General features: G+C 41.7%; 2 protein-coding genes across 5 annotated transcripts in view; both read left to right on the top strand.

The window, feature by feature from the left end:
• The first annotated feature begins 14,802 nt into the window (after nt 1–14,802).
• Nucleotides 14,803–15,761, top strand: hes2.2 (hes family bHLH transcription factor 2, tandem duplicate 2). Its single transcript, XM_056246773.1, has 3 exons — nt 14,803–15,050; nt 15,166–15,253; nt 15,368–15,761. Exons 1-3 carry the CDS (start codon nt 14,868–14,870, stop codon nt 15,685–15,687), a joined length of 591 nt encoding a protein of 196 aa, XP_056102748.1. The 5' UTR covers nt 14,803–14,867; the 3' UTR covers nt 15,688–15,761.
• Nucleotides 15,762–17,132: 1,371 nt separating this feature from the next.
• The window catches only part of acot7 (acyl-CoA thioesterase 7), a 129,625-nt gene continuing 127,453 nt past the window's right edge, over nt 17,133–19,304 (top strand). For 2 of the 4 annotated variants that reach the window (XM_056246762.1, XM_056246761.1), the window contains exon 1: nt 18,031–18,150. In XM_056246762.1, the coding sequence (XP_056102737.1) occupies nt 18,062–18,150 (89 nt within the window). In that variant the 5' untranslated portion in view covers nt 18,031–18,061. Of the gene's footprint in view, nt 17,313–18,030; nt 18,151–19,304 lie in introns of those variants that run through there. The other 2 variants (XM_056246763.1, XM_056246764.1) reach the window with 2 other exon arrangements.

Here is a 19,304-nt window from a genome sequence, read left to right as displayed (position 1 = left end):
TCTGTCCCAGCAAGTGTGTTGCAGCAATTTTATTTTCATATTTACAATATACAATTAATTTGGCCAGTGAAACCATTGACATTTTTTTCTTTGTACTTTTGTCAATTAAATAAAGGTTCAAGAGAGGAGAGGTGAGGTATCCAAAGCACGTCAACTGACCACAGGCGTTCCTCAGGGTTCAGTTCTCGGACCGCTCCTCTTCTCCATTTACACCACATCACTGGGACCTATCATACAGGCACATGGTTTCTCTTACCATTGCTATGCTGATGACACCCAGCTCTACCTCTCATTTCAACCAGATGATCCCACAGTAGCTGTACGGATCTCAAGCTGTCTGGCGGACATCTCGGCATGGATGAAGGAACATCACCTGCAGCTCAACCTGGCAAAGACTGAGCTTCTCGTCCTCTCTGCCAATCCGTCTCTACAGCACGACCTCACTATCCAGCTAGATTCTTCCTCAATCACCCCATCAAGGTCGGTCAGAAATCTTGGAGTAATCTTTGATGATCAGCTGACCTTCACAGACCACATTACAAAGACAGCTCGATCATGCAGGTTTGCTATGCACAACATCAGGAAGATCAGGCCTTTCCTAACTGAGCATGCAACACAGCTTCTCGTCCAGGCCCTGGTCATTTCTAGGCTTGATTACTGCAATGCTCTTCTGGCTGGACTTCCATCATGTGCAACTAAACCTCTACAAATGATCCAGAATGCTGCAGCTCGTCTTGTCTTCAACGAGCCCAAAAGGGCCCACGTCACTCCTCTGCTCATCTCTCTGCACTGGCTACCACTCGCTGCTCGCATCAAGTTCAAGGCTTTGACGCTTGCTTACAGATTGACCACAGGTTCAGCTCCCTCCTACTTCCACTCACTACTACAAGTCTACACCCCTACCAGAAGCCTACGATTGGTCAATGAGCGACGGCTCCTGGTACCATCACAGCGAGGCACAAAATCACTCTCCAGAACATTCTCATTCACGGTTCCATGCTGGTGGAATGATCTCCCCACCCTCATCCGGAATGCAGAATCCCTGACAACATTCAAAAGACAACTGAAAACTCATCTCTTCCGGGAGCACTTAACATAAAAAAAATAAAAAAAATAAATACAATCCTCTAAATTTCCTCTAAATCCTCGCTTGCCTGGCTTATGCTACTCCGAGCTATGTCTGAACTTTGTATTTTGAGCACTTCTTGCGTTGCTTTTGCCTCTTCACGATGACTCGCTTGGTTTAGTCCTCAGTTGTAAGTCGCTTTGGATAAAAGCGTCTGCTAAATGACTAAATGTAAATGTAAATGTAAGAGACGTAACAAATAACAGATTCTTAATTTTATTGTCTTTTACGAAATGTCCCAACTTTTCTGAAATTGGGGTTGTATGTGTTACTGTCCACCTGGGGAAATCTAGGTTAGCTAAATAAATAAAATCAAAATCAAATCAAATCAAATAAAATGACCAGTACAGCTCTCCTCAGCAAACTGAACGATTTCAACCATGTCTTGAGCCATAGCCCAAATGGTGTGGGACCAGTCAGTTTAATTCATAGTGTCAGGGTTTTGTTCAAATCATTAACAGCAGTAATTAATGCTTACACTAATAAAGACCGCTATTTGTCAAAGCTTTTATGTACATCCATGAATCAGAACTGACATTGAGTAACACAACTTTGAACAGAGTAGATTCTGGTTATGACTGAATGTAGGCCTAATTACTGCTTGGGCAAGCATCATAAATATTGTTGCTCATACTTAAAGATTTGAATAACCACATAACCCTAAGTTTTAAACATATAAATCATCCCACTCTGCTTGTTCCACAGGCAAGACTGATGCATCAAATAATGCAGCTTGTTTAGGAGATTTGTGACAGTTGTCAGAAAACTGAAGAAAACTTTGGACAGTGGTCCGGCTTGTTTTGTAAGTTGTTGATTAATGTCATGTGTTGGACAACAAAACTGAGCAATCAAAATCTCATAGACTTTAATTAATGGCGGGACCCAAGCAATATCCAGAGACCAGAGAATAATAAAGGAGGGGACTCTTTTGGCTTCACGCAACCATCCCAACAACAGCAGTAACACTAGCAGAACACCCATTAGTGGCTTTATTTAAGTCAAAATATTATTTAATATTGCTGAATCAAACTAAATACAATAAATTACACTAACAAAATTCATTTTTATTGGTTAAATGAAGTAAAACACTGATAAGGTTATCACTTATTACAGTGCATAGTATTTCAATAGATAGTTTTTTTTATATGTTCAAAATGAAGGAATGGCCAAGCTGAGGGGGGGTTATTGTTGCATATGGCAAGTAGTTGCTAATCCTCTTGAGAGAGGGGGTTGTCTTACTGAAATGCTTGGGTTGAATGAAAGAGAACAATGAGTTCATAGTTCAGACAATTTTGGTAAGGATGTCTAGTCCCAGTACACAGCATCATGTCACAAGCATGGAGGAGGGTTGAATTTAATGCAAACTACATCGCACAACCTACAAAGTTTATCCTACATGCTTAAGATAAAAAAAAAAATCATGTTTTTGAGAAAGATTTGAGAAAAAAATTGAGAACAAATAATAAGAGCTAATTGTTTTAAATACTCAAAAGAATAAAAGCATAAATTAATAATTTAGACAAACATTCACCATCCCTTTATACATGTAGAAATCATTGAATTAATGTGAGGAACTAAATAAAGAAATATAAATCATCATTACATTATGCACTAATCTAAAAAAAAAAAAACACACTTTTGAAAATGAATACTCTCTCTCTTTGTAAATTGAAATTGCTCCTGAAATTGGTCAAGTCACCTTTATTTAAATAATGATTTTTTCCCAATAGGCTACAGATTGTTTCAAAGCAGCTTTACAATGATAACAGGAAAATAATGCAACAGAGTTGGTTTCATCTGTACAGCAGATCTAGAAGAAAATAGCATCATAGTCTAGTTTAATTAAGTTCAGTGATGGTTAATTTTTGTTGTAAAAAAGTTATTAATTTAGTTAATTTATATATAGCCGCTCTGGATAAAACAGTGATGTCATCATCCAGTTCAGTTCAGTTCTCATAATGGTGTCAATGCTGGCAGATTAATAATATTGTGGAATATTAAGTGTCCCCAACTAAGCAAGCCAAAAGCCAAAGGTGACAGTGGCAAGGAACCAGAATGGAGAAAAAAAACTTGGGAGAAACCAAGCCCAGTTCTTCTCTGGCCAATGAATGAACAGTGTATGTGTCACAGTTCTGTCACCCTTGTCTGGGTTTTCTCTTGGTATAGTGACAGAGCTGTGACACTCCCGGTTTGTCATGTGTTTGTGTTAGTCTGGTCTGTTGTGAGCACATGGCTGTCATGTTATTTCCTTGTGCCATGTGCTCTCCTGTCAATTGTCAAACCCGCCCATCTTGTTATCTCGTTATTGTTTAATGTCCCTCACCTGCCTGCCTCGTTATGTTCCTTTGTTTGTTCCCTATTTAGTCTCCCTGTGTTTGCAGTCCTGTGCTGGTTTGTTGTCTATGTTCCCTCGTGTTCTTCTTGATGCCTGCCTGAGTTCTCTCCTGTTTTCCCCCCACGGGGTTGTTTTGTTTGTAAGTTTGTTTTGTTTATTAAATAAATTCCTTTCACGCACATGAATCCTCGCTTCCTGTTGTACCCATTCCGTGACAGAACGAACCAGCCAAGATGAGGATTCAGCGGAAGGATTCACACCAGCCACCAGTCTCTCCTATTTCCTGCCCGCATTATGAACGCATTATTAGGTTCACCGCCTTGAGTTCCCTTCGACAGAAGGGGACGAATGTCAGAAACTTTGCCCTAGAATTCAGCTCCGCTGCAGAGGGGCTGGGGCTGGGTGAGATGGCCCTTAAGGACCTGTTTAATTACGCCCTTGAGGAGCCTGTTGATGTGTGGACAATGACAGGGCTGGAGCGCTTGACGTTCTGGAGATTCGTTGACTTTCTGGAACGACGAGAGAACCCTCCAGTGAGGCAAACTACAGCGGTCCCAGTGGACCTCGGAGAACCTGCAGCGGTTCCAGAGGCGGAAAGCTTGGCGCCACCACCTCACCATCAGACACGGCGGAGGAGGAGGAAGCGGGAGCCAACTGTCCCCCAAGTCCCGGAGGCCGTCCCTGAGCAGCCCGCTGTCGTCCCGGAGGCCGTCCCTGAGCAGCCCGCTGTCGTCCCGGAGGCCGATCCTCGAGCAGCCTGCTGTTGTTCCAGAGATGCCCACTCTCCCTATTGAACCGCCAGTGGGGATCAGAGAGGCTGCAGCACCGCAGAGACCTCACAAACGGAGGAGGAGGAGAGGGGCGTCTGCGATCCCACAGGGCTTGGAAGCCATCCCCAAGCGTCTCGCCTTGACGGCGCCACCCAAGCGTCTCGCCCTGACGGCGCCACCCAAGCGTCTCGCCCTGACGGCGCCACCCAAGCGTCTCGCCCTGACGGCGCCACCCAAGCGTCTCGCCCTGACGGCGCCACCCAAGCGTCTCGCCCTGACGGCGCCACCCAAGCGTCTCGCCCTGACGGCGCCACCCAAGCGTCTCGCCCTGACGGCGCCACCCAAGCGTCTCGCCCTGACGGCGCCACCCAGACGCCTTGCCCCGCCGGCGCCGCCCAAGCACGTCACGTCTGCCGATCCAGAGACTGTTCACGTCACGTCTGCCGATCCAGAGACTGTTCACGTCACGTCTGCCGATCCAGAGACTGTTCACGTCACGTCTACCGATCCAGAGACTGTTCACGCCAAGTCCGCCGAGCCAGTGTCTCCGGACAAGATGGCTGCCGCCGAGCCTGTGTCTGCTGCTGATCCTGAGCTGGTGTCTGCTTCTGTTCCTGAGCCGGTGTCTGCTTCTGTTCCTGCGCCGGTATCTGTTCCTGCGCCATGGCCGCCCAAAGGGTCGTCTCCGCCATGGCCGGCCGAAAGGTCTGCCCCATCCCGGTCGCATGCTCCGCCCTGGTCGTCTCCACCATGGCCACTCGAAGGGTTCTCTCCGCCATGGCGGCCCGAATGGGGTTCACCGCCATGGCCGTCTGAACGGGCTTCACTGCCCTGGTCACCTGCACAGCCGGATCCGCCCTGGTCGCCTGCACAGCCGGATCCGCCCTGGCCACCCGATGGACTGTCTGAGCCACCCTGGTCTTCAGCCTGGAGTCGGGACCCGCCCTTCCCCCCCTGGCTCAACCCTCCCATCCCTCCCTGGCTCCCATCGCTCCCTGGCTTCCCTCCCTCCCCTCTCTGTGTATGTGTTCTGATCTGCTTGTCTTGTCTACTCTTTGGTCTTGCACGTTTGATGTTCTTGACTTGTTTTTGGTGTCCCTCCTTGGGAACGCCAGGTGGCGTTCCTTTGAGGGGGGGGTAGTGTCACAGTTCTGTCACCCTTGTCTGGGTTTTCTCTTGGTATAGTGACAGAGCTGTGACACTCCCGGTTTGTCATGTGTTTGTGTTAGTCTGGTCTGTTGTGAGCACATGGCTGTCATGTTATTTCCTTGTGCCATGTGCTCTCCTGTCAATTGTCAAACCCGCCCATCTTGTTATTGTTTAATGTCCCTCACCTGCCTGCCTCGTTATGTTCCTTTGTTTGTTCCCTATTTAGTCTCCCTGTGTTTGCAGTCCTGTGCTGGTTCGTTGTCTATGTTCCCTCGTGTTCTTCTTGATGCCTGCCTGAGTTCTCTCCTGTTTTCCCCCCACGGGGTTGTTTTGTTTGTAAGTTTGTTTTGTTTATTAAATAAATTCCTTTCACGCACATGAATCCTCGCTTCCTGTTGTACCCATTCCGTGACCGTATGATTATGATTCAGGCCAGAAGTCAGAAGTCAGAAATTGGTACCATGGAGGTCGCAATTTTAGGCTTGTAAAAACAGAAACAAATCTTCAGCACATGGTCAGTCCTTTCAATTAACATATAGGGGCCTACAAGCCATCTGGCATTGTGAGTGAACATGAACTTTGCCTTTTCATATTTTGACTTCTTTTTGTTTAAATTTTTATGAATTCTAAAGAACTGAAGCTATATTCCTTTCAAATCACAGCAAGAGCAACTAAAGAAATGATTTGTATGCCAACTATTTAATTTTCAGGCTATAACCCATTATGACTCCTGATTATCTTTGGGAAGAGGTGAAAAACAAAAGCTAAACTCCCTGTTGAAATGGGTGAATTGCGGTTCCAATCTGCCTCGCTGCTGAGTGTTTTGCTATTGTAGCTCTGTGTAACGTTGTTTTTGAATCTCTATCTTACTATCATTCTTTGTCTTTAAACTGCTAAATATAACTTAATCATTGCCATTTATCTCATATTATCTTACACATTAATATGACACCTGTAGCTTTTAATGTTAAACGCTATCCCTAGCAAAACAAGTTAGCATTTCGCTAGCCTGTTAACTTGTTGTGTGTGCTTACCATCTCTTTTCTCTCTTGCGCTCCATCTTTTATGAGTCCATCAAACAACTGTGGTAAGTCGGAATCCATCAACAAACACGATGAATCATGGCATCTTCTTTGCTTTTGCACTGCTTGCCACATGTTAAGTGCAGCCTTCTCTGTCAGCGGCGTGGGATTCTAATGTGATAAATGCAGGGAAATTGTTAGGCTGACAGAGAATATTTAAGGATTAGAGACACTCATCTTTAGATACGATTTTGGATGCAACTAGTTTATCGAGGCCTGTAAATTGTTCTGTTCCGTTGTTGTGCCTGATTTTAACTCCTTGTCAAATTATTACCCCCTCCCTGAGGGAGGCTTAACATTAATAGATTGTTATCCGTGCTAATGATGTCTGACATCATCAGTCAGAGTTAACTAAAAAACAATATTAAATAGCCTAGGTGTGTGAACTCGCAAGATACATAAACTGCTCTGGCCCCCTCTCTCCTTAACGTTCTGACGAGATAGCAGCCCTTGTCACTCAATTGCTGATGTCTAAGTGGTGTCCACAGAATTACAGGGTTTCATTGGACAAATTTAGGGCAGACCTGCATGGGCTGGATTTCCCGATAATGTTGTCTACGAAGACTCTAAAGATATAACTTAACTAAAGGTATACCATTTTCTAGGCGTGTTACCTGAACTATACCTTAGGATGTTGCTTAAGATATACCTTCTTACATGCAACGTTACCAGGTGCTGTCCGTGGCGATGGTGCTGAATTTGTTGATATCGATGGCTCGAGAATCAATTATTCACTCATGTAGGGGCTGTTTCACTGCGTTATGTGAAAAAGCGGTGTTCTTTATAAAAGAAGCACTTCAGAAATAGTGGAAATTGCATTTATTAAGATTAATAGGATATTTAAAAAAAATATTCCAAACTATAATAGCCTAGCCTACATATTTTAAAATTGTATCATATATTGCTGCCACAATAACGGCCCATTACAACTGTTTACCTGCTTTCTTCTTTCACCTTTTTTTTTTAGTAAAACAGTAAGTAATTTGGCCGGGGATTTTTACGCGGGTGGTGGGAGAAAAACTCTGACATTCTGGATTCGGACGGCAATAAAAATCACAGACTAACCCCTGTAAATGTTGAAAATACCATACGACCCCATGAGAAACAATTACCGTCCGAATAAGACTTAACTGACTGTATGCTTTCTCTGGCCTTTGAAATAGCCCCGCGGGCGGCACCATTTTTTAAAACAACTATTCGCTGTATCGCTGCTATAGTTTGAGCAAACTCCCCACCACAACCATTTCTTTAAATAGACTCTAAGCCTTTACTACCTAATGGTTTGCCAGCAGATGTACCATTGTATAATATAATTATCTGATCGATTGTCTGCCTTGCTGCCGTGTGGTTTGCGTCTTTAAGCTCCGTATAGCTTTCCGTTTTGAATCTCTATTTACTATCATTCCTTGTTGTTTATGTAGCGGGACCTCACTCTTCCACGTGAGGAGCAACTATAGGAACGCCACCACTAGCTTAGGCATGACTACGCCACCCTGTTTACCAGGGAAGTGTTAATCCTATGGATTTAATGTTTTACACAAAAGACACACAGGAACGTGATTGTCAAAGGAGGGCCAGAGACGTGGATACTAAATGTACAAAAGTTTTATTTTGATACTCGCAACCATTTAAAAAGGCATTAAAAAAGGAACTGGGTCATCAGCATTCACCACAAGAGAGACCAAGAGATAAAGGAGACCGAGGCTTAACGGCAGATACACAAATCTCAGTGCGCACAAGGCTTCTATATCACTCTCAACACCCCGTGTACAAGCATCAACACACACACTGCAATCCAGTCCAGCACAGCACTCTGTGACGAGCCCACCACCGCACGTAAGGGCCTACTAGTGGCCTGCCCTGAAGCCTCGGCTCCTGTAACGAGAGTAAAAATTACTACAGGTCTCAACACGCAAGACACTTAGGCTACTCCAAACATGCACACATAATAAACATTTAGACAAGTAAACAAAAAAAACATATTACAAAAAAAATGAAACTCAAGGTTTGATGTCACCACTGGATTTCTATTAACCTCACTGACCTTCTACCAGCACGTTTGAGGGAAATCAGACCTCAAAACAAATACAATACTGTAAAACACTGAAAAAGCAAAACAATCAAAACATTCAGTTAGGAAACCAATGACAATTGAGTATATAAAAAAAGATAGATAACAAACAAACACACAATTTGAAAGACTAGTAGTAAAAAACGTCCCGCGATCACAGTGACACTGGAAAACAAGCGTCACACAAGTCTGTGCACTCACGCGTTGGGAAAAGAGTTTGTTATATAAATAATCTGAAGGTACAAGCAGCAGCGTCAAACAGCGTGGCCCACCAGGTGCCGCAGAACTTCTATTACTCCTTTAACTCATAAACCGTCGCCCATCCACGCCACTCCGAACACCACCATCCCCCAAAGCACGGGAATGCGAGAGGGACATGCAAAGGTAGAGCGGCCGCCGCCCAGAACCCACACAGCGAGCTGTCCCCGCAGCTTAAAAGAATCAGGAGACACGGGACTGCAAGAGAGGCATGTAACGGGAGAGCCGGGGCCGTCAGCAGCCGCGAATTATCCCGAAGCTCAAAGCGGAAACCGCAACGTAAACCAGAAGGGGCGGTCCCCGAGCAATGACGTGACCCAGACGGCAAGCACACGCAAAAGGTGACTACACTTCCTTTTTATACCGTCCCTCCTGTTCGTGATTGGACCCTCACTACCCCCGGCACATCAGTTTAATTATAGAGCCACAATAAGTCCCACTACATTTATATCGCTAAATATATTGTTCTCATCAACCAGATATCTGATATTATCTCATTTTGTCTGTCACATTGATCTGACTTCGCTTGCTTTAATCTAAATCACTATCACTCGCAAAACGCGGTAGCCTTCCGCTAGCCTGTTAATCTGCCATTCGTGTTTGCTGTCTTTTTTTCTCTTGCGCTACCGCCTTTTCGAGTCCATCAAACAACTGTGGTGAGTAGGATCAGACAACAAACACGGTGAGTCCAACCCGATCTCACGGCAATTCGTACAAATTTTACGGGGTGGCTAATTCGTACGAATTCATACGACTTCACTCATATGAATTCGTACGATTGTGCTAAATCTTACATATTTTACGAGTTGCCCAATTTGTAGGAATTCGTACGAATGACCTACCCCTGACCCCGCCCCTAAACCTACCCATCACGTGGGTTTAGACAAATTGAACAAATTCGTATGAGTGAGGTCGTACAAATTTGTACGAATTAGCCACCTTTTACTCACTCATACAAATTCGTACGAATTGGTCGTGAGATAGCGTTAGTGAGGCATGTCTTCTCCTATTATTGTCACTTGCACTTCATGTCACATGTATAGTATAGCCTTCTCTGTCAGCACCGAGGGCTTTACATGTGATAAATGCAGAGAGATAGTCAGGGTGACGGAGAAGATTTCAGAACTAGAGACACGCATCCAAACTTTAATCGAGGATAGTAAGAATGCAAGGGCTTTGGATCCTGCTTTGGATGCGACTAGCTTAGTGAACTCTATACATTGTTCGGTTCTGGTTGTAGAGCCCGTGCAGCAGGGCAACTGGGTGACCGTGAGACGCTGTAGTCGCGGGACAAAACACCGCTCTTCCGTTCCGATAACAACAATAAACAGGTTCTCTCCACTCAGTGAAGCACCCACTGAAAATCCTGTTGAAAGTGCCCTAGTTATTGGCAACTATATTAAACGGTACGTAAAAATAGAGACACCTACCACCATAGTCACATGTTTGCCGGGAGCCAGAGCGCCTGACATCAAAGCAAATTTAAAAGTCTTGGCTAATGTAAATCGAAAATTCTCTAAGATTATTATTCACGTTGGCACTAATGATGTTCGACTTCGCCAGTCAGAGATCAAAATTAACATTTAAGAGGTGTGTGAACTTGCAAGTACGATGTCAGGCACTGTAATTTGCTCTGACCCCCTTCCTGTTCAAAGGAGTGATGAGATATCTGGCTGGGTGTCTAAGTGGTGTCCGCAAAATAATATAGGGTTCATAGACAATTGAAAAAGTTTTTGGGGCAGACCTTACCTGTTGAAAAGAGATAGTCCATTCTGTAACGTTATAGCATAAGTGATAAATCCCGTTTGACATTTGTGCTGGCTGCTGTATAGGTCACCAGGGCACCATACAGATTTTATCAAAGAATTTGCTCATCAGAGTTTCTATCAGAGTTAGTACTGGCTGCAGATAAAGTCCTAATTGTTGGTGATTTTAATATCTATGGACAACGCTAAATATGTGGGAGCTAAATAGTAAAAGGTCTGCTACCTGCAGGTGATTTTGATACTCTAGGTATTATCAACTATCCAGAATTATCAGGCCACAATGAACTACAGCTTGACCAAGTACTGAGGAGCTAAAACATTCAGGGCATTATATGTAATCAGCAAGATTTTAAATTGTATATAATGCTTAATAGGCAGCCAATGCAGTCTTGATAGATCCGGGCAAACTATGGTGATACTTATTAGTTTTCAATGATCCTTCCACAAGATACTCATACATCTAATCGGAAAGCCATAGTAACATTGGATCTGTTTTCCAGCTTCTCTCAAGGAAATGACTTGATTAATCACATGGTCATTTAGGATGACTCATTTCATTTAAATTTTGTCTTTACCTTCTGTTTCCCTCCTCTTCCATCCTGCTGTCCCCTTCCTCTCTGTCCATGTCTTCGTACCGTTTCTCCTTGTGCTCTTTCCACAATGCCTTCCACTCTACTCATCTCTTCTCCCCCTTGTATTCTTCCATGCCCTCTCCTCATCTTACACTCTTTCCTCTTCTCTTTCTCTTTCAACCTGTTCAACTCAACCTCTCCCTCTCATCATCATTCCATGTGCACTTGAGAGTTTTGTTTGTTGATGTGTTTGGACAAATGTTACATGAATGTTTGTGATTTGTATAAAACCAACAAAAAGAGCTGCAATTGTTTTCACTGATATATAAAAGTCTCGGTTGGCTGTGTGAATTACTGTAAATTGTGAAAATATTTGAAAATGATGGATATGATTTGTAATTTGAATGAAATGAATGAAAACTTACATGTTTACAACAATTACGTAGTGTTCATCCCATTGTTTGTTATTGTAAGTTACCTTAGTGAAAAACTGCAAATGGTTAACCATCGCATTATAGCCTATAATTTTACTGTAAAATACTGTTAAATTTATAGTTTTTGTAAGTAAAACTATATGAATTATATAATTGATGGTGAAAAATAGGAAAAGGACATTTCCAGGAGCTCCTGTGTGACACGATATCAGACATGATATTGTATATAAATTATTTTGCTTCTTCTCATTTATGTAATCAGTAATGTTTTGTGTTATGTTTGTGTTATGTTACTCTGAATTCTATGGACTCTGATGTGACTTTCTGTTGTACCACCTGCCTTTTTGGTGGTTAACAGGACATTTTAAGGTAAAAAGCAGATTTTAGTTTATGAAATAGATGGTTGTAAAATATACATTAATATGCCATACCATAATTCAAACATTGTCACCAATTTTTTTTAATGAATTTCTGGCAACCACAGCTGACAGTATTTACTGTAAATTGATGTGTGGACACCCCCTTCTATTTGGCTATTCCAGCAATTGCTGTGAAAACATCTTAATATTATTGTAATGCTAAATACAGTGGCATTATTAAGAATTATGTGTTACACCTTATTTTAAGATGTCTTTGTTACACTGTAATTATATATTTAAGTACTGAGTAATATTAAGTAACTACATGTACTAATAGGGTTAGGGTTTGGTTTGGTTTAGGGTTAGTTGCATGTATTTATGCACAATTTATAGTTATTACCATAGTAACTACATGTAACATATGTAACAATGACATCTGTAAAATAAAGTGTTACCGAATTATGCACTCTCTGAAACTTGTTTTAACAAGTTTGAACCAGACTGAAAGTTGAAAAATCACAATTCTCTATAATGTCGTTCTATGATGTTGCAACATGTTCTCACTCGCAACTCATCACATGGACGCTTGTCGGGAGCGAGAGCGTGTTGGGTAGCCTATATACTATAGCATTAAGATTTGTCCTTAAAAGAAAAACTAATTAGGCCTACTGAAAACCATTTATCAGAAGAGGTTGTCCACATACATAAATGTGTCCCTAAAGAACGAGTATATGACATTGTAAAAAGACTATGTTGAATTGAAATAGAGCACAACCACATAACCAAATTCTAATGAGTATCCTAAACATATTTTTCAATATAAAAGCAGCATTCAAATGTTAACAGCATGTAGATATTCTTCTGAATAAGGCAACATACTACACTATTTCAGTTAGCATTTATCTTCAGATCTATGGCAGACGAGAGACACAGACAGACCAAGTAACAAATAAGAAGAGTGTCTAAACATGCTAAATACCGTTAACTGTCATTAGTAACCTCCCCCACTCGTATATTCAAATGGTTTTCGACATGGGGTTTTGTGCAGCTTGTGCAGCTCATCTTTCTGGATTTTGCTCCTTAAAACTACCTTGTTCCCACGTACTGGATTGAGTTTAGACAAAAGGTCTCTATGTGAGTGTACGCTATGATGCCACAGATGGGGCACCCACGCTAAAATACAAAAAAGGATCAAAAAGAGTTGTAACTGAACGCATCTTAAGTGAAACATTGGCTGACACGCTCCCTAAAGGACCCTTGGGGGAACGGGGCGCGTGCAGGGCACTTACTGATTACCAAAAGAGACATCGCAACTCTGACGCTCCCTTGTGTTCATTTTATTATTACAAACGCATAGCTTACCTACATGTGTAAAAAGAATAAAACAATCACTAAAATAAAACAAATGTCACACTACTGAAATTGCATATCACTAGCTGAAATAAGATTAAATCTGTTGACATGGGTAGGTTTCGCAGCCCCCGTTTCTTTTTTCCTAGTCGTATTTTGAACACGCTGCATCAGTTTGAATATAATAAAATGGCTATATCTGGTATATAAATTATGCTACAAGACGCGTCTCAAGCAGAAGAATAGCCTATGAATGGCGCTTGTAATATTCACCGAAATGGATATGGAAAAAACAGCGACATGTCTGCGCGCAAAATAAACGAATAACGATCTCTTTTGTTAGATCATTTGTAATCCAAAACCATTGACGTGGCGCATACAGATGGGCCAACGACGCCAAAAATGCTTTTAGAAAACAACGAAAGACTGGAACTTTAGAAAGATGAGGGGCACAAGTTACACCATCATTAAAAGGGGAGTTGGTTGAGGGGAGGCCATCTGGAGACCTCTACATGACGCGTGCAGGACGCGTGGATCCCATGGGGCTCCAAGGTCCCCTAGCTGAAAATATTTGACAGCCCGATCATGGGTTAAACGTCTGTTTGGTTTTCATGCACATAAACATAGTCTAAAGGAAAGTATAACATACAACAGGCGTGCGTACGCAAACATTGCTTTTTGCATAGTCCACGTCCTATCATTTAAAACAAACAAATGAACATGGATTATATACTTGAAGACAAGCACTGTACGCTAAATCAATGTTTGTTGAATGTAGTGATCACATATTGGTTTGCATGGCAACTTAGCAGTCTGCTGGGGGACGCGTGCGCTCAACCCCTCCCTATGAACGCCAGCGGTATAGCTACAGGTGTAAGACCCACGTCATCATAAGAGAGAGAGAGAGAGACAGAAAAGCTATTGTTTATCACAATTTACAGACAGATGTTACTTTAAAACGGCGTGGCTTGGGAATCTGTCTGTTTTATTTAAATTATGAATGCTTATCCCGCCCTAAACTGGATCCCAATCCCGTGTCCTTACGCGTCACCAGCTTCCCTCTACTTCTCATTAACATGTTTTCTTCGCAAGCCTCTATTTGAAAGAACAATAGAAAAAGTATTGTCAATAAGATATAACGTTAAATAATAGATATAAATTGTTCCTAAACAGTTTCAGGCTTTTATTCCGTTCAACAGTGAAAAAGACACGTAAAGACGCATTAACATATGTTGAAAGATTGGGTAAATTAGTCAAATAATAAATATAAATAAACTAAGGTAGTTTAAATATATAATAGCAAACATGTCAAATGTCTCAGTCTAAATATAACATGATGGGTGAACGAGCAAAAATTAAATTACAGCAGGCTATATCGAACCAATATATGTTGGTTTATAGATTTTCAAACTGAGATTAAGATTGGAATATAATGTGTACACGCTACAGACGCGTCCCTTTGTTCAACAGTCTAAAGTTATTTGACCAGAGGAGTTTTCTGAGGCGTGGGGGCGTTCCCATGACGCGCCGGTCAGGAATATAAACCCCGCGAGGCTCCTCGATCCAGCATACGATCTTCCCACAGCAACCTCAACATGACTCCCAACGCCACTGCTGTATCTGCTCTATCTTATGCGCCCCGCACCGTGGCCATGAGAAAGGAGGCAAACGAACTGAGAAAAACCTTAAAACCATTACTGGAAAAGAAACGACGAGCGCGCATCAACGAGAGCCTCGACCGATTAAAAGCGCTCATTCTCCCGCTCACAGGCAAAGATGTAGGTTTTGTTTACGCATATGTTAAACGCATTATATTTGAATAGTCTGTCTTCAACGTGAAGTGCTGATGTGTTACGTTTTTTTTTCCTTACCGTTGCCTGTTCTCTATTTCAGAATTGCCGTTATTCTAAACTGGAGAAAGCTGATATTTTGGAGATGACCGTTCGATTCCTGACTGATATTCAATCCACTCCGTCTAAAGGTCAGTTTTCTTCAGATTGGCTATCCTTTCCATTTCAATTCATATTATGTCATTCTGATATAAAATAGTTTCAAAGTAAACTAAACTGTATGTCTATTTATTGTTTGCTTACAGATGGTGCCGTTAGTTTTAAAGAGGGGTACACGACCTGCATACAGCGCGTTTCAGCTCGTATACCGCAAACCAACCTCGACACAGAAACGCGCCATCGCGTCAACGAGTTCATCCAGCGTTCGACGATGTCCAAGACACCAGCCTGCCAGAACTGCTGTGCACAGAGCTCCAAAATGATGTCACAAATCCAGCAAAAACTTCTGAATTTGAAATCTAGCAGCTCAAGAATCGAAAACCCCGAAAAACGCAACAACGCTGATATTCTCAGTCAACAGCCTGTGCCACTGATCACCGATGCCGAAGTCTGGAGACCTTGGTAGATCTAGGCTACCATACAAATGACTGTTATGATCTAATAATACAAGCCTTTCAGAATTGTACATATCGGCAACCTATATCTGCTACCTAAATGTTGATGCTACCTAACCTAAATGTAGGCTACTTGATGATGAATACGAGTCATCAAATAACATATAAGTATTGTATACTTGTTTTTTCCCCCAGTCCAGTGTATAGTAATGGAACAGACCCGTTCAAATAGTTTTGTTTTCATAAAGATCCTGCGCGTGACCTGTACATAACGTGGTTATAGATTTATTCCCCATTGCGGGTTAAATCGTCGGTGGCTCTTGAAAACGCCTTGTAAAACCCCAAGGGTTATTAATGGTAAAAGATTTGCTCCTCACACTTCAGTATCCTGAGTTGGTGCGGATTATTTAATTGTAAGCACTGTGTTGTTCACTGAAATCTCTTTTTTGGGGGATGTGCTATGTATTTAGACTACTTGTTTATACATTTATGTGTTGTGCTATACACTTTATAATAAAAATTGCGGCATACACAGATGGTTTCCCTTGCATCATTCATTCTTTCTGAACAAATAGCTAAAGTAAAATAAAAATGGGTTTAAGAGCACAAACAGTCCACAAAGGAAAAGCATGGACTCACTATAAAAAATAACAATGACATGATTTGGGCGCGCAAATGAAGACAATGCGTATGATCACATAGAATATCAGAGATTAGGCCTACTGATAAACCCATAGGCCTATGCTTATACTTTGAATGATCCATGAAGCACAAAAAAGCGTCTTCTAAATCAGCCTGCCCTGATCATGAAATGCGTCTCTAGCACGCATTATATTTCGTGCAGTTAAATATGCGAAAATAAATATTTACGTGCATAGGATAGCCTACGCAGTTTTCGCTTGCGATACGCACTTTATGGCGTACCCCACACCACTAATCCTACGGGGTTCACAGTGCGTATCATATGCACGTAAAAACTCATTCGCGTAAAAATTGCACGATAAATACAAAGCGTGCTATAGAGACGCATTATATTGCAATAAAGAAATGCAAATAATCAGTGACAGCTGCTTGACACCGTCCTCTTTATGAACGCTTGCAGGAAAACCTGGTCTCTGCTGCCACCTTTCGGTGGTTTAGTTCAACTGTGGAAAAAATAAATAAACGAGTTTGTGTAAAACATTTACTATTGATACTCATTTAAAAAATGTATAAACATGATGGTAAACCTAAAGTCCAGAATGTAATCGGTTGATATTTTTTTAATATAAAAAACGTTTCTTTGCTTTATAAAGAACAACAAAGTAACAGTTTAAGCTAGTCTATCTCCACATACTTCCGCTAATAAACGAAAGCAAACTTTCTAAAACAGTTTATGAATCGATAAACGATTCGCGCCCCGCACTTAAGCTAAATGATCAACAACAGTTTGATTTTCATCATGTCTTATAGGCTACCACTGCAGTGGAAGAAGCCTGGCCAATCGATTTACCCTTCAAACCTGCAGCTTTCGCTCCGCCTGACTCAGTCTATTTCATTACGACACACAGAACCGGGGTTTAAGGCGAGCCTCGACGCAAGCTCATATAATGTCAATTTCAAATGCACAAGCGACATCATCCATCCAGATATGCAGGTAAGACGCTTTTATATAGCTCTAACCTTTAGTGGCTCAATGAATGGATCTCAATTTTACGTCCGATAAAGCGGCCCAATAATCCGCCTGCTCCACAAATAGAATAAGATCCTTTTCGGAGATCACTAACACGTTTTACAGAGAACGAAATACGAGGACGTTACTTTAGTTTATTGCATATGACTGAAAACAGGTTTCGGATGCTGGAGCTTTTTTCTCTCTCACACCTTTCATGCCCGGCACATCGTATGTCGCATGTGATGACCTCAACAGTGATGCTGACGTAGAGCCCTGAAGGAAGCAAGGTTATCTAGGTGGTCAAGAAAGAACATTTATATTCAAGAGATATACGGGACTTAAATAGCGTGGTATAGCCTATTAGATTAAGCTATGATGATAGTTCTAGATAAGCGGATCACCAAATAAACTGTTAAATAGAAAGTAGAAATTAAATCGAAAGGGTTGTTATGCGTGATACTTTCATGGCATAAATGTTGGTGCTCGTGTGTTTATCCCTTTGTTTCAGTAATCAGGATTAAATGTTTAAAAAGCCTCGTCTGTGGATAGCCGATAGCGCGGTGACAGAGGCTACTTCTTGCCATTCGATGCTCAAGCGCGACTGCCCTCTCGTGCTTGTAAATGGTATGCAACCATGTGCAAATTTTTATGAGATTTTGACGATGTGTCGCTATTTGTTGTCACTTGTCACGCTCGCATAAACGGCAGTTTGTGTGAATTTGCTAATCTACATGTTACTAGCTAATGGTGCTATGAGACACAAACTCCAGCACCTGTGGAAACTAAACTGGGGGGCCAGAAAGCCGAATTCTACATCGAGGTTTGTTTGTATTTTTTTTTTATCATACTGGAAACATGCTGCTAAAACGTATAATCGTATAATTCTGTTTATTGCTAACCTGATTTACAGATGAAAATCCGCGTTGGTAATCTCTATAACATAACTTTAATCCAAACGACTGTGATTGGTTAATCCTGATCAACGCTGAGAAAATGAACATGTATCATGTGACAACAACACAGTAGTGTTGCAGCAGTGGTCTGGACAGTAACAATGACACTGATACTTTAATAGTCATTGAATTGTCAAGTTTCGCATAGTACAATTGTACAGATATTTAGAATAGAAGATATTTTGACCAGTATTATTCTTTTTAACGTTTTCCACGTTTCCGTCAAATCTGACTCAAATAGTTGTCCGGCTGAGTTCGTAAGTTGAAAAGTTTGATAAATCATTTGAACTACCAATGTTTTCCCGTATGCTTATGTGGTGAAAGAAAGACTGAATGATAATTTTGATATTTTTTTTCAGAGTGCAATAAGCAAGTTTTGTCCCTCTATTGTGTTAGTTTTTGCTTGTGCATTTCACGACGAGAACCTGTTGTAGACTTCTATGGCTGGATGTTTGGTGCATTAAAGGGCAAGTTCACCCAAAAATGAAAAATAGGTCTTCAATGACACCCTGGTGTCGTTCAAAAGACTTTTGTTCATCTGTCCCTCTCTTATGTTGAAGTCTGTTCCCCCTGTTCCCCATATGTTTAAGTTGGAATGTTACAGGTATGTTTAGGATTAGACAGTCCATAGGAAACAGGGGATACAGACTTCTACACAAAACCTCCTTTGACAGTCCATCCATACAACTATCTAGAGCAGTTAAGTCCAAAATATCTTAAGAGACAATCGCTTTATATGATGGAACAGATTGAATTTAGGTTTTTACTTGCATATAAACATTGATCAGCAAACATAAACATAAACTCAAGCGCACTTGAGTGATGTGTACAAATGTCATTGGTTCTTACGGATGCTCAAACGTGCTGCGTAACACGAGCATGAACCTCTTTGGTTCTCGCACACGTCAGTTGAACATGCTTGACTTTCCGTTTACCATAACTGGGCTCTATACCATTAATGGTAGTTGAACAAACATATGTGATATAGTTTCAAAACCAGACAAAAGTTTTAGTTGACAAA

The sequence above is a fragment of the Rhinichthys klamathensis genome, unplaced genomic scaffold (genome assembly GCF_029890125.1).
Source record: "Rhinichthys klamathensis goyatoka isolate OS25496 unplaced genomic scaffold, OSU_Roscu_1.1 h1tg000040l_1, whole genome shotgun sequence".
Classification (NCBI taxonomy): Eukaryota; Metazoa; Chordata; class Actinopteri; order Cypriniformes; family Leuciscidae; genus Rhinichthys; species Rhinichthys klamathensis.
Note: the sequence above shows the minus strand (reverse complement) of the source record. Positions and strands in the feature narration are given on the sequence as shown.